Source organism: Theropithecus gelada, chromosome 3 (assembly GCF_003255815.1).
Source record: "Theropithecus gelada isolate Dixy chromosome 3, Tgel_1.0, whole genome shotgun sequence".
In the NCBI taxonomy this organism is placed as follows: Eukaryota; Metazoa; Chordata; class Mammalia; order Primates; family Cercopithecidae; genus Theropithecus; species Theropithecus gelada.
The window spans coordinates 141,896,319-141,911,361 of NC_037670.1; the positions used below are offsets into that span (position 1 = coordinate 141,896,319).

The following is a 15,043-nucleotide window of genomic DNA, read 5'->3' on the forward strand; positions in this document are numbered from 1 at the left end:
AAATTTCATTTTCTAAACACTGTTTATAAATACCAATGGCTATTTTTTCAATTTTTGATTATCATGAAAAGATACAAATATATTTAATTAAATATGCTAAAGAATGTATTAATAAATATGTATTAAATAATTCCTACATATAAGGCCTTTTTTCTTGGGGCTATGGGTGATACAAAATAAGTGTGGCATGATCCCATTGACCTCTAGCAATTTATAACCTAGAAAAAGAGTTAAGATATGTTTATAAGTTCCTGTGATATAAGACATGCATATAGTCATTATAACAGAGGTGCAAACAAGATGTATTAAGTATATCCAGAGGAGGAAGAGATTAATCCCAGCTGGAGAAAACACTGATGTTTTCTTGCAGCAGGGGCATTTGAGTTGAGCAAGGGAGGAAACAGATTTTGACAATGAGAGCTAAGGGGAAAGGGGTTTCAGGTGGAGGGAACCACATGGGGAAAGCAGGGAGGTAGGAAAGTGTAGAGTGTGTTTAAAGAATAGACCAGTTTGGCTGAAACAGGATATTTGAGCAGAGGAAGCTTGTACTAAGTAGGTGGGTTGAGGCCAAATTATGCAAGGCATTAAATATTAAACTAGGAATTTTGGACTTTATCCTGCAGTTTATGGGGGGTAAACGATAAGATTCAATATGACTTTATTTGTACAGTATTATGTTACATTTTATCAAATTGTTTGTTTAATTCCTGTCTAGACAATGAATTTCTCAAGGACAAGGAGCATGGCTTATTCACCTCAGTTATTTCAGTGCCTAGTATTGTGCCTGGTACATAGTAGACACTTGTATATAACCTTTTTAAATTGAAGCAACAAGTTATCAACCTTACAAATGTGAATCCATGATTCAGATGACAGGTTGAAATGTAGATTGTCCACGAAAAGGGTAGAAAGAGAGTATGACAAGGGAGGACCAGACAGTGGGGCAGGCAGGGAGAGAGAGCAGCCAGGGTTTTGGTAGAGGTATGTCAAAAAGGTATGGAAGTCAGAGGAAAAGGAGACCCCTATGTTATGGAATACAAATGGAAGAGATGGTGACAGCATATCCAGTAAGTTGTCATTAAATGCAAGGTTGCACAAATAAGATTGTAATAGCAGGATGAATACCCACCTATTCCTAACATAATTTATAGTAAAATCTATTTCAAAGACATTGGTTGTTACTTGAATCTTACAGGAATCTGAAACTTTTTAAAACGTTTAAAAATACAAGACAATAACTTGAACATATAATTATTTAGAATGTTTGGAAAGAAACAAAATTTTCTAAGTCTTTATTTATCTGATTACATGCTAATTCTTATTTGGGTTCTGAATGAGTCTACTGTGATCCAAATTTAGTATTGAATATATTGATATATTTTTTGAGGAATTTGTCATCTTGTATATTATAGGTGGGATTCTTAATAGATTCTCCAAAGATATAGCAATTTTGGATGATCTTCTGCCTCTTACCATATTTGACTTCATCCAGGTATGTAAAAATAAGTACTGTTAAGTATGTCTATTTGCCATGTTGTTTTTTAAATAATAACAAAAGCAAATGCAATTTCGTTTTCAATTTTTATTTGATTGAGAGTTGAAGTCCTGTCTATTGAATTAATTTTGTGATTATCCAAAGCCTTCAAAATAGACGTAAGTTTAGTAAATTCAATAACAAGTCAGAACTGTTTATCTGGCCCAGACCTGAGGCCATCCCACATTTAGATGTAATAGCTGTCTACTTGGGAGTGATTTGAGAGGCACAAAGGGCTATCTTTCCCCAGATCACTAATACAGGCAAAAGGCCTGTATTAGAATGAAGATGGATTCCCTGGGTGGGTTACACTTGAAACTAGCCTCACCGTGAACATTTTGGCACAGAGTAGCTAGCCCATTCCCCCACAGTAAGGAAGGGAGAGAAGCAAAGATAAGTTTTTGAACAAAAGAAAGGGGAAAGAAAAATCTAGGGTTTTATGAGGGCTGTCCCTGAGTGATAGATGTGAGTAGGCCTCCAGGGAAGCCTGGCTCAAAGGCTGACTCTTTGGGTTGGGGTGACTGACTGGTGGTGAGAGTGGAGAAGAAAAGGGCAGTGGAGGAGGTGAAAGTGACCTTGGGACATCAGGTCTCCATAAGTGACAGGATTTAAGGAGTGTTGTAAGCTGTGGTTGTTGGACCAGGTTTGAGCACAGCTTCCTGAGCTTCCTGACTGGTTTAGGTCAAGCTCCAGAGAGCAAATGCCACAGTCTCAGTGATCTCCCTGGAGAAACAGTTGGAATAGGATGCTGCCCATGTTGGGATGAGTCATTGTCCCCTCTTGCTCTTTCCCCACCCCTGCAAAATAATAATACTGTATTTGATTGAACATATAAAACAAAAGAAGTATTATCACATAAGTGTGTATATATAACCAACATTGGCAGGTGCAGAAAAATCAGACTGTCAGCCTCATCTGAAATGATTGACACAAGTATATTTACTGTTCCAAGTGAACTTTGGCATTTTGGATATCCTTCAGTTGTTCTGTTTAAAGATATAACTTAGAAGCAGCTGATGGAATATTTAAATCCATGCTTTGAATTCATGCAAAGAAACATGTCCTGTGTCACTAAATGCTGACATTTGTTTTTCATGTTAAGAGTGTGAATAACTTGTCCCAAATATAATATTATTACATCAGATAAAAATTGGATTGTGAACCTCTTGACTTGATTTTGAAAGTATTTGCCAATGGTGCCTCTTGATAATTATTTGAGGCTCACTTCAGAACTCCTCTGTAAGAGTTAATTTTTAAATATTCATTTTATAAATTAACATTTTTGACATACGTGATGGCTCTCAAATTTTTTCTTTTATGCCAATTTGAATCACTTCTGCTCAACGTGTTTGTTTTTTGTTTGTTTGTTTTTAAATTGAGACGGAGTCTCACTCTGTCGCCCAGGCTGGAGTGCAGTGGTGCAATCTTGGCTCAATGCAACCTCCGCCTCCTGGGTTCAAGCAATTCTCTTGTGTCAGCCTCCAGAGTAGCTGGAATTACAGGTGCCCACCACCATGCCTGGCTAATTTTTGTATTATTTCACCACATTGGCCAGGCTGGTCTTCAACTCCTGACCTCAAGTGATCCACCTGCCTCAGCCTCGTAAAGTGCTGGAATTACAGGTGTTAGCCACTGCACCTGGCCCGGTTCAACTTTTAATGCTAAGATTCATTTGTTGTTGTTTCACAGATGATTAAGCAGAGGTCTTTTATATTAATTTACCTATTTTATTTGTAAGAGAGTCTCATATTAAGAGAGCATAATATACGACAATCCAAATACAGTACAAATTTGGTTAATTTTGATTTTGTTAAATGATTAATCACAGGGGTCCTTTAAATTGTGAACTCCTCTGATTATACTTAATTGTGTTATACCTCTGGTTATACTTAATTTCAAACAAATAAAATTTAATTCTATTCATGACATTTCAGAAGCAGATCTGTTGCACAAAATAAAGCATACCTATAAGTTTTCTTTTTTAGAAAATATTTCTGTTCACTCTATTTTCTATTACTTTTCTCTTTTAAAATTTTTAATTTTATTGTGGCAAGTCCACTTAACATGAGGTTTACCCTCTTAACAGATTTTTATGTGTAAAATACAATATTGTTCACCATGGGCAAAATGTTGCACGGCAGATCTCTGGAACTTACTCATTTTGCACTACTGAAATTTTATACCTGTTGATTAGTAACTCCCCATTTCCCTCTATCCCCTGTTCTGTTGCCCATGGTTCTGTTCTTTGCTTCTTTGAGTTTCAGTATTTTGATATTTCATATAATCTTCATTCTATTTTCTAACTTTTGACAATGTTCTGACAAATTTGCTTTCTGGATTGGAGCACTGTATAGTGAAAATTGAAAATCGGGGTTATTTTCCGCAGATTCCCACTATTTTACCCTGAGCAGACACTTATCTTGAAGGGTCTCAGGTTTGTCACTTGTAGAATGGGGAATATAAACCTAATAATGGTCCCTTTCAGTTCTAAAGTTATATCAGTTGAAAATGCATGTGTCACTTATGGAAACTGGTAGAGAACTGCCTCACTGAATAGCATACGGATGTTATAAAGTGTTTATTTTTTTTCCTTTCTGCTGACAGTTACTTTATTTATACTTTATTCAAATGGGTTTTTGTGAAGTAAGTGTTGGCAGACTTTGTACCTTTTAAAAATGTATGTATTTGGTGTAATGTAGAAATATGGAGTTTATTAAGTATGATTTATTTCAATGTTAAGCATGAGAAAATATGCTCCAAAAGGTTAGATAGCTTGCCTAAATGACAAGCTTGTATTTCAAGCAGAACTTTCTGAATCAAAAGACTCCAAGATGAACGCCCAACTTTCAAAAACTGTCTAACCAAAATAAATCCTAAGATTTACCTTCATACTAAAATTATTTAAAAAGTTTATGTTAAATTAATATTCACTTAAAATGTATTTATCATACAATACTTTAAAGTGCCTGGGAAATGAAAATATCCCAAGATCAAAGAACACCATGTTTTCAAAACTTCAAAAATGTTATCAGTGACGTGAACAATTTTTAAAATTTTCATAGAGCCTATGAAAAATGTACTTGCAAATGGTTACTTTCCGACTAGGAATAGAATGGGGAGAGTATTTAGAAATAAATCACTGACACACTTTGTCCACTTTGCAATGTGAAAACGTTTACTCACAAACATGTTTTCTTCGATCTCACAGTTGTTATTAATTGTGATTGGAGCTATAGCAGTTGTCGCGGTTTTACAACCCTACATCTTTGTTGCAACAGTGCCAGTGATAGTGGCTTTTATTATGTTGAGAGCATATTTTCTCCAAACCTCACAGCAACTCAAACAACTGGAATCTGAAGGTATGACAGTGAATGTGTGATACTCATCTTGGAAAAAAGCTACAAGAGCTATCTGAGATTCTTTATTGTTAATCTACTTTTCAAAAAAAATTCTGTTTTTAAACTTTCACATCATATAACAATAATTTTTTTCTACATGTATGTGTCTATAAAAGGAAACTGTATTACAAAGTACACATGGATTGTTTTTCTTAATTAACGGCCATGTGACTTCATTTTGGTTTTAAAATGGGTATATAGAATCTTACCACAGTTGGTGTACAGGACATTCATTTATAATAAACTTATATCAATTAAATTAAAAAATGATAGTGCTGCTATTACTAAAGGTTTCTCTGGGTTCCCAAATGATACTTGACCAAATTTGTCCCTTTGACTTTTTGTCTTCGGACACCCTTCCTTCAAGTATTGGAGCTGCCATTTCATGTTCCCCCAAACTCTACTTGAGCTGTTAGGGAATCACATTTTGCAGTGACAGCCTTAGTGTTGGTGCATTTTCAGGCAATAATTTTTCAGTGTATTTCTGCGTTGTAGGTTATTAGCTAAATCAAGTCACATAAACTTCCTTAATGTAGATACTTGAAAAAATTGTCTTAACATTTTTTTCAGTGATAATTAATTTAGAATTAGCCAGAAAATTCCCAGTGGTAGCCAAGAAAAAGGAATAAATGTTGGTGGTGATTTTTTAAGTTCCCATCTCTAGTAGCCAAGTAAAAAAGGAGGGTAGCTCATTAATAAAATAACAAATCACATCTATTCAAAGAATGGCACCAGTGTGAAAAAATCTTTTTAACCAATGACATTTGCGATATGATTACTCTAATTTAGTCTTTTTCAGGTACATGGTGTTATGAAATTGCATTCTGTGTTTATGTTATTTGCAATGTTTTCTATGGAAATATTTCACAGGCAGGAGTCCAATTTTCACTCATCTTGTTACAAGCTTAAAAGGACTATGGACACTTCGTGCCTTCGGACGGCAGCCTTACTTTGAAACTCTGTTCCACAAAGCTCTGAATTTACATACTGCCAACTGGTTCTTGTACCTATCAACACTGCGCTGGTTCCAAATGAGAATAGAAATGATTTTTGTCATCTTCTTCATTGCTGTTACCTTCATTTCCATTTTAACAACAGGTACTATGAACTGGTTAATTTTAGCTAAGCATTTAGTAAAAACTTTGTCAATGAATAAAATGCTGCATTCTTATAGGTTATCAATTTTTGGTATCTTTAGAGTTTTTTTGGAGTTTAATAATTAACAAATTTGTTGGTTTATCATTGAACAAATGATTTCTTTGAATTTCCATTGTTTTATTGTTGAACAAATAATTTACTTGAAGTTGGATATATATGGTATTATCCCTGTTTTCACAGTTTTAAAAACCAAGGCACGCAGATTGTCAGATAGCAATTCTGTGATTGAAGGGGAAAAAATGTCACCTCTTCATACTCATATTGATGAAGAGTCCTAGCTTCAAAATTAATAGATCCCTAAAGAAGGGAAATGAAGCATCTGCATTCACACACGCACACACACACACACACACACACACACACACAGTTCCCCTTGTCGGTAAGTTTTGTTTTTTAAATCTCTACTAGGTAAAATTTGTTATCTAATTGCAAATTTTGCACAAAGTAAAACTGTCACAGAAAAGAAAGGAAGTCTCATGTTTTTCAAAAGAAAAAAAAAAAGAAAGTGCCATGTGTTTTAAACACAAATGTTCTGGATTGATTTTAGGATCTTTAGTGAAAAACAAAGTATTTCATAATAAGTAAAATAAAAATGTATGTAGGTAAATTTGTTTTCTCTAATTTAAGAATTTGAATTTCTGAGTATTTATGATAAGTATTGAAGTAAGTTGTTATATGTGACAGTGAATATTGGCAGAGTAAATGCCAAATCAATGCCAAATCTGGGGGATCATTTGATTGTAGGAACAGAATTCTGCTCAAACCAGAAGCAGGCATTTGTTGGAGTTACAGGAAGGCCTCAAGGAACAACGAGAAGGTGGTGCCATTTGACTCTTAAAGAAGCTGGAACAGGCACAAGAGAGTCAGCTGCAACTCTTCTTCTTCTTGAGTCTATATCTGTCCTGGGTCCATTCCTTTCTGTGACTGCTTCATTCCTTTCTCTCTCTGAAGACTGGTTTTCCTGGTGTACCAGGGCTATGCCACACTGACTTTATGTAGTGTCTCTGTTCTGGCCTCCTGAATTAACTGGCTTTCCTGGTTTACCAGAACTATGCCACATTGACTTTATGTAGTGTCTCCATTCTGGCCTCCTGAATCAACTGGTTTTCCTGGTGTACCAGGGCTATGCCACATTGACTTTATGTAGTGTCTCCATTCTGGCCTCCTGAATTAACTGGCTTTCCTGGTGAACCAGGGCTATGCAACATTGACTTTATGTAGTGTCTCCATTCTGGCCTCCTGAATTAACAGGAGAGCTCCTCTGTACAATTGCAAAGTCCTGGAGAGAACAGAAAACAGGTTCCTTTTGGCTCAGGGGTCCACCTGCAGTCTACTCCACTGCTATGAGGATAGTGGGTTCGCCACCTTTGTTGTTCTCTCAGCTCGGGCAGTGGGAAATGACTCTATGAAAGGAATATACATGGGCAGGCAAATGTACTAATCCTCATCAGTACTGCAATTTTAGACAACTTTAAAAAATTCTTTTAAGTTATTTGAAAATGGGATCAAAGAAGGCTGAGTTACATAAATGAAGATTTGTTAACAATTAATTCAAACCAATATAACACATGCTATACCATGGTTGAGTGTGATTGAGTCTTGATTTATTAGGGGCAATAATCAAAACATTTAACAATCATTATAGTACAGAACTTACCCATCAAATCAGATGGTCAGCCAGAGTGGATGTTGGTCACCCAGCTATTATTATCCCTGGCTCGACTGGTCTTCAGCTGTGTTAACTTGCAAACGTTAATTAGCTCTCTAAGCCCCTCATTTTCCTCAAGTGTAAATAGACACAATAATATTACCTATTCCATAGGTGTGGGTGAATAGTAAATGGGATGATTTGTCCAAAACACTTAGTATAGTGCCTGGTCCATGGTAAATACTAAATAAATGTTATCTGATTTATTATTATTAAAATTTTATCTTCTCATCTTAACCTTCAGAACAAGCAATATATTGGGGTCTAGATAAATCTAACCTATATGAAAATAATTTAGTATTACCTACAGATATATGCTCTGTATATTATGCCTTCTGTTAGAGGAATTGCAGAAACAAAAATTTCAATTAATAATAAGAGAAATTATTTCTCCCAACTGTAGAACCTTTTGACAATTTTATCATGCATTACAGGTGTAAGATCTCTCGATTGGGACTTGATAGTTTAACTTTATAATAATTTAAGAACATTCCTCTTAGAGAATTTTTATGGCCATAATACTGAATACTTACGAGTTTTAATTAGCGGTCCTTTTTAGCCCTTAAAAAAAATTTATTGTAATTAAACACTTAAGTATCATTCTTCCCAGGTGCACTAATCTTTTTTTTTTCTTTTTTTATTTTTTTTTTTACATAGAGGGTATTCTTTTCTCTTTCCAAATGGCAGACCTGTTAGTTTTCTGACTGTCGGGTGAAGTTCTAAGTCCATTTACTTCCCAACAGTATGCAATTAACAAATGTCCTCCTTGCAAAGGCACAGAGCACATCTAAACATCTAAGCATGCAGATGCTGTTTGGACACACTATTCCCCTGCTTTTGGTTTCTTTGTAGAGGAGCTCATCTGGATACAGGATATTTTCCCATTGCCCATTCTAATATTTGTTCTCTTATTACTTAGAGAATAATAGTAGAAGAGACAAATATGGTACCTACCCAATACCAACAGCACCTCCAACATCAGTAACATTTTTTAAAAAGGGCAATACTTTCCTAATATTCTATCACTCTTTGATTTAAAATCCTGGTTGAATACTTACTATATGCAGAACATTATTCTATTAGTAAATGCTGTGATGAACTGAGACTTAAAAATTGTTAAAATCAGCATAAAATTGAAATGTAAATTTAATAACATGAGGTTCATTTATGTCTTTTGTGCATCTATAGGAGAAGGAGAAGGAACAGTTGGTATTATCCTGACTTTAGCCATGAATATCATGAGTACATTGCAGTGGGCTGTAAACTCCAGCATAGATGTGGATAGCTTGGTAAGTCATTATCATCTTTTTAACTTTAATGAAAAAAATTCAGACAAGTAAAAAAGTATAAGTAATAGCATGAGGAAGAACTATATACCCTATATTGAGCTTAAGAAATAAAACATTACAGATAAATTGAGGGTCACTGTATATCTTTCATTAAATCCTTATCTCTTCTTTCCTCCTCATAGATAGCGACTATAAAGATCTAATACTGCAGTGAGCATTCTTTCATCTGTTTCCTTGTTCAGGATTTTCTAGGACCAATACCTGGGAGTTGTACTACTGGGTCATAGAATTCACCCATGCTTAACTGAGTGGTGCCAAATTGTCCTCAGGTCTGTTGTACTGACATATATCCCCATCAAGAGAGTGCAAGAGTTCTCATAGCTACATATCTTCAACAACACTTGGTGTCTGATAGATGTGAAGTGATTGCTAAAAATGTAGGGCATCTGGATACATAATTATTGGCTTTTGCTGTTCTCTTACATTAATTTCTTATTCATGTTGATTACTCATTTGTCACCTAGATTGTTTTTTCTTCCTTAATTAATTTGTAGGAATTTATGAGTTATGGATTGTCAGCTCTATACATTTCAAACATAATCCCTCAGTCAGTGGCTTGGCTTATAAAGTCTTTTGATGAAAAGAAGATTTTAAGTTTAATAAAGTTCAATTTATTGTCTTTTCCTTTATGTTTTATGCTTTTGATATCTTTATTAAGAACTCCTTCCTTATCTTGAGCTCTCAAATTTAGCAGCATAACATTTTTATACTATTATTTAAGTTTTTTTCACATCATTTAGTGATAGTGCCTTTCTTATTCCTAAAGTGCTTATCTTTGCCTTCTCTCTTTCTGCTTGATAAATATTGCCACACATTTGTATACTGTATTAGTGTGTACAAAGACCACATTTTAGTTGTGTTATTTCTCTCATTTTGGTTTTCTAGAGTGCAGAGCCATTAATATTATAGTAATGTTTGTGTGCTAATACCATATCAGGGGCACAAATCCCATTGCAGCAGGACTGAGAAATTAAAGGAAATGATGCACATTTACCCATTTTTATTAAAAAAACCAAATGCATAATTTTCAATCAGACTATGTGGTTGGTCTGGATAGCTTCATCATTGAATTTTTAAAGTATTTTTGTGCTACTGTATTTAAAATTATTCATTCAGCACTGCTTTTGTAGATGGCTTAGAAACCCAAGTTAAGAATGACTGTGCAACACTATTATTATACTCTTTTTAAAATTACGCTTTTTGCTTAAGTGTCTTTCCTTGTTCTCTGAGACAGTGTTCGTGTTCCCAAACCACACACAGTTATTCAGCTATAAAATTTGTATGATCAACTCCTGTCAGAACAAAGAGCATTATAAAAAATATCTCCAGGGAAAAGAAAACCCTTTTAATGCTCTCTTCTGGTCCATGTGTCTTCTTCTTTTCTTTAAGCATTTTCATAACACATTGAGCTGTAATTTAATTGGAACATGATTTATACTAAAGTTGGTTTCTTTACCTCTAACTTTTTTTTTTAGTTTGATCAGCTCTTTTTAGCTTCTGTGGTTCTGTCTTTAATTCCATTCCAGTATGCTTTTGGAGTTGGGTCTCATAAGTGCATAGAAATGTTTCTGTTGGAAAACAGCAGGAGAATATTAAATGAATATTGTGCTTACATCTATTTAATTCTTTGCCCAACCTTCTACAACTTTGACTTTATATTTAAGCTCCTCATGCACTTACATGTTTCTTTACCTAAAAACATCTTTTTACCATGGATGTATACAATTCCTTTCTCTTTGCTATATTAATTTTCTTGGTTTACATGGTAGCCTCTACACATTGATGTCAAAACCTCTGTTTGGTGCATTTCTACTCTGCATGTTCAATCTCCATGAAAGTTTCTGTAAGGCATTTTCATTCCTCTGGTTTTTCACATGTGCATCCTGGCTTTGTGACCTGTGCTTTGATATTGTGCCTTTCATCTTGTGGCACTGAAGGATCTTTGCAAGGACCTATTATGTTATAATACAGTCTATGAAAAGTATCAATATTTGCACTTGATCACATTTAAAAAATCACATTCTTTTGTTTGAATATCAAAGCTAATATGTGAGTTATTTCCCTGCCAAATAGCACAAGTAGGCTTTCCTGGATGTTTATGGGCATTAATCTGGTTATTGATTCCCATCATACTGCTGTTACCCATGCCATTGCTAAACTTATACAGTAACTTTTTTGTTTTCACCTCGGCATATGTTGAGAGTAGGAAATAGATATGACTGTGCCCTCAAATTTTACATTTGTATGATGTTAATCCCAAAGGTCCTTGTGACTTCTGAAGTAAAAACTCAGTGTTGTCATTTTACTTACTGAGTTGTTAACTGAATTTAGCGTTGAGTTTACAATGGAGTAAACAAGGTGTTTAGTTTGATGTATACTTCTACTTTTTCAGAAAAAAATGTTTATACTTGGAAAGAATAGTTTATTTACCCAACTGGCCTAGTTTAGACAAGAACACAAAGTCAAATGTCAACATAACTCTGAAGTTATAAAAATGACAGTGTGGCTTTTTTTTTTTAACCTTCCACCTGGTGCTTAGGCCAAAGTGCCTAGCTTTCTGTAGCGCTCAACTAATAAAGGTAATGCTTTGATAACATTTAACCTCGAGTTGCATTGTGTCTATGATCACATATCTCAAATATTGGTACACAAAACTGTACAACAACCTTTTTTATTAGATTTTCCTACTAAATTCCTTATTATATTCCCTAAGATAGCTTTTTCCCACCTTCTTCTCCCATCTCAGGTGCTCCAATAATTCCAACTCCTGCACTTTCAGCCAGTGACTTTATTATATCTTTTTTAAAAAACTTAAAAAAAAATTTTGATGCAACCAGAAAGAATTTTCTCGTTTCTCTCCACTGGTTGCACCAGCCTACTGCACCTCTCCTCATGCACCACCTTCTGCTGGTGTTCTTGCTCCTATATTCAGGAGCAAGTAATATGCAATACCTCCCTCTTCGTGGGACCTTTCTCATTAGCATAAAAATACTTTCCCTTGATCTCCAGCTACTATCCCGTTTCTTTGACCTATATATAGCAAAATATCTGAGAAAGGACAACTTTCCATCTTTTCCTCAACCTACTTCCATTTTTTTCTCAATCCACTTTCATTTCATTGTTTTCCTCAACCCATTCTTTCCACAACCTACTTCATTTTATTTCCATCAGCACCATAACTCAGGATCAACATCTTGTCAGAGCCAATTTCCTTGTCTCCCTTAACAGCTCCAGCAGTATTTATGCCATGGACAAGTTCTTCTTGTGATACTTTCTCTCTTGCCTCCATGACACTTCTCTCGCTTCATTTTCCTTCTACCTCTCTGGCTCCTCCTTGGTCCCTTTTCCTGGCCCCTTCTCTCAGCCCTGTTCCACTGACACTCTCTAGCTGTTATTTTCTAAACCCATGCTTCAAAAACCATCTCTTGATGAATCTTGGAAGGCCGAGGCAGGTGGATCACTTGAGGTCAAGAGTTTGAGACCAGCCTGGCCAACATGGTGAAACCCCATTTCTCCTAAAAATAACAAAAATTACCTGGCCATGGTGGCATGCACCCAGCTACTAGAGAGGCTGAGGCACGAGAATTGCTTGAACCTGGGAGATGGAGGTTGCAGTGAGCTGAGATCGCGCCACTGCACTCTGGCCTGGGCGATAGAGGAGACTCCATCACACAGACACACGCAAAGAAAATAAACCATCTCTTGATGAATCATAAATTCGTATCTCTAGTTTAGACCTCTATCCTGCTCTCTAAATGTGTATCCAGCTCTCATCTTGACACCACCATATGTTCATAAAACACAATTACAGAATGTCTTTCAGTAGGCTTGACATTTTAAGGCATGAGTTTCTGTTCAGTATCTCCTTAAAATATACCCAGGGTCTCAGGAGACTATTAAAACAGGACAAAGCTTCTATTCTACTTACTAATGTGTCTGGCCTTATTTGGCAGGTTGGATAAAAAGTCATCTGAACATTGTCACTTTATGAATAATATAGTTTAATAGTTTGTGAATCACCCCTGTAATTTAATAAATAGTAAAATTATCAGAATCTAATTTAATAATTCCTGTTGGAACACCCCATGTTAGGGGATTTCCAGTTATTTCAATTGATATCTCAATGCTTTAAAAAGTGTTTATTTCTATTAATAATTCACTCTTTATTTTAACATAAATTGTGGCTTCTATCTCTATTCACTTCAATTGTATTTCTCATACCATTCTATAGACGGGGTGAAAAGAAAAGTGTTGATTTTTTAAAACTCCATACCTCAAATACTATATGAATTTATAGTTGTTATTGCTAAAGCAATTATCTTATATTTTTTCCTCCAAAAGAAAGTTGTGTGCTGGTTTATTTTCTTCAGACTCATAAGATGCCTTCAATTTTTAGTAACATAAGTCTTCTCTTTCTCCTATTCTTAGCTACTTAAGCGTTATGTAACTTAAATAAGCACTTAAGATTTCTATCTGTATGAACGAGTAAAGATTAAATAAATAAGATCTAGAAAGGGTGACAAGGTGATGCTTCAAACTGAACCATACCAAGCCATCTAGTGACTGATAAATTACTCACACTCATAGTCACATTGTTGGAAAGAAGCCATTGACAATTCAGTTTGTTTCAAGACTGTCTACCACATAATGGGCACAACTAAAAGATTACTTTTTGTCTTTTACTGTTTGTTTTGTTGATCAAGTGACTGATTGTACAATGACCAACAAGAAGTCTGATGTGTAAAGAAAAGGGGAACCTGGCTTTTCTACCTTACTCCTGTTGCCTAATTCTGAGCATGTGGATATTATTCTGTTTCTTTAATTCTCCCAGAGAAGCAGCAGATAAACCATCCCTGTTTCCATTAGCTGTCTACCCTGTTCAACTTTGTGTTTCTGATAACATAAGAAGAAGAAAGCCACCAGGGTGAGCAGGGAAGGCAATGAATCTGCAAGGCTTGTGGATAGATTTCTGTTAGTGAGGCTCTAGAAAATTCTTCCAAGATTGATGCAATCTGAGAAGAGTTTTCTGTCGATAGAAACTCCCGCGGTTTCTCCTTTGTCCTTTTATTGTCTGTGTTTGTTTTGGGTTCCAGTAAAGATCAAGCGACTGATTGTACAATGACCAACAAGAAACCTGATGTGTGGAGAAAAGGGGTACCTGGCTTTTCTGCATTACTCCGGATGCCTGATTTTCTTGTACTGAAAGTAGTTTTTGCTGTAAGAATCTGAGGGGAGGAGTCATTTCTTCAATTTTTTTTGGTCTCCTTTTAATGGTTTCTTGATCATGTCTATCTTTATTTTTCTATTTCCACAAGTCTTTGTGGTATATTTTCCTCTCATGACCTCTGTCTCAAGACTTCCTTCCATCCATCTCTTCTCATTGCATCCTGTAGAGTATCTGTGGTAAGAGCCCTGCATTCCATTCTGGCCTTGCCACGTGTGGCCTTGGGCAAGTCCTAGATTCCTCGAGGGCCTTATTTTTCTCATTTGTAAAATGAAACCTTTGGTGAGAAGTTTTCTAAGGTTCCTTCCAGCTTTGAGAATCTCTCTCTTCTAGATCTTTTTCCTATGAAAAATTTCAAATCTTGATTAGTGTGTAGGCAGGTATTATTCCACATCCTGACAGGAATCACATTTCTGCTACTATCCCTGAATGCTAGAGTCCATTGATTAAGTTATTCACTGCTGCAATTATCAGAGCTGATCAAAGAACTCTGAACCAGTGTGTAACTAGAACTAACAAATGAAATGCCATTATTATGTTCTAGAGTCTTGAATTAGTAGAAGAGGTTTAACAAGAACCCTAAGAGATTGCTGGAATGTTAAAAACAAACAAACAAAAAAGGTTGAAAGGTTTAGAAAATTCACTGGGCTTTGTGCCTATCATTTTACTTCC

The 15,043-nt window shown here is 35.4% G+C and overlaps 1 protein-coding gene across 1 annotated transcript in view; it reads left to right on the forward strand.

The window, feature by feature from the left end:
• CFTR (cystic fibrosis transmembrane conductance regulator) overlaps window positions 1-15,043 on the forward strand; it is a 180,560-nt gene that overhangs the window by 116,224 nt on the left and 49,293 nt on the right. The window contains exons 18-21 of the mRNA XM_025379291.1: window positions 1,413-1,492; window positions 4,743-4,893; window positions 5,803-6,030; window positions 8,987-9,087. Coding sequence (XP_025235076.1) covers window positions 1,413-1,492; window positions 4,743-4,893; window positions 5,803-6,030; window positions 8,987-9,087 — 560 coding nt within the window. The remainder of the gene's footprint in view (window positions 1-1,412; window positions 1,493-4,742; window positions 4,894-5,802; window positions 6,031-8,986; window positions 9,088-15,043) is intronic.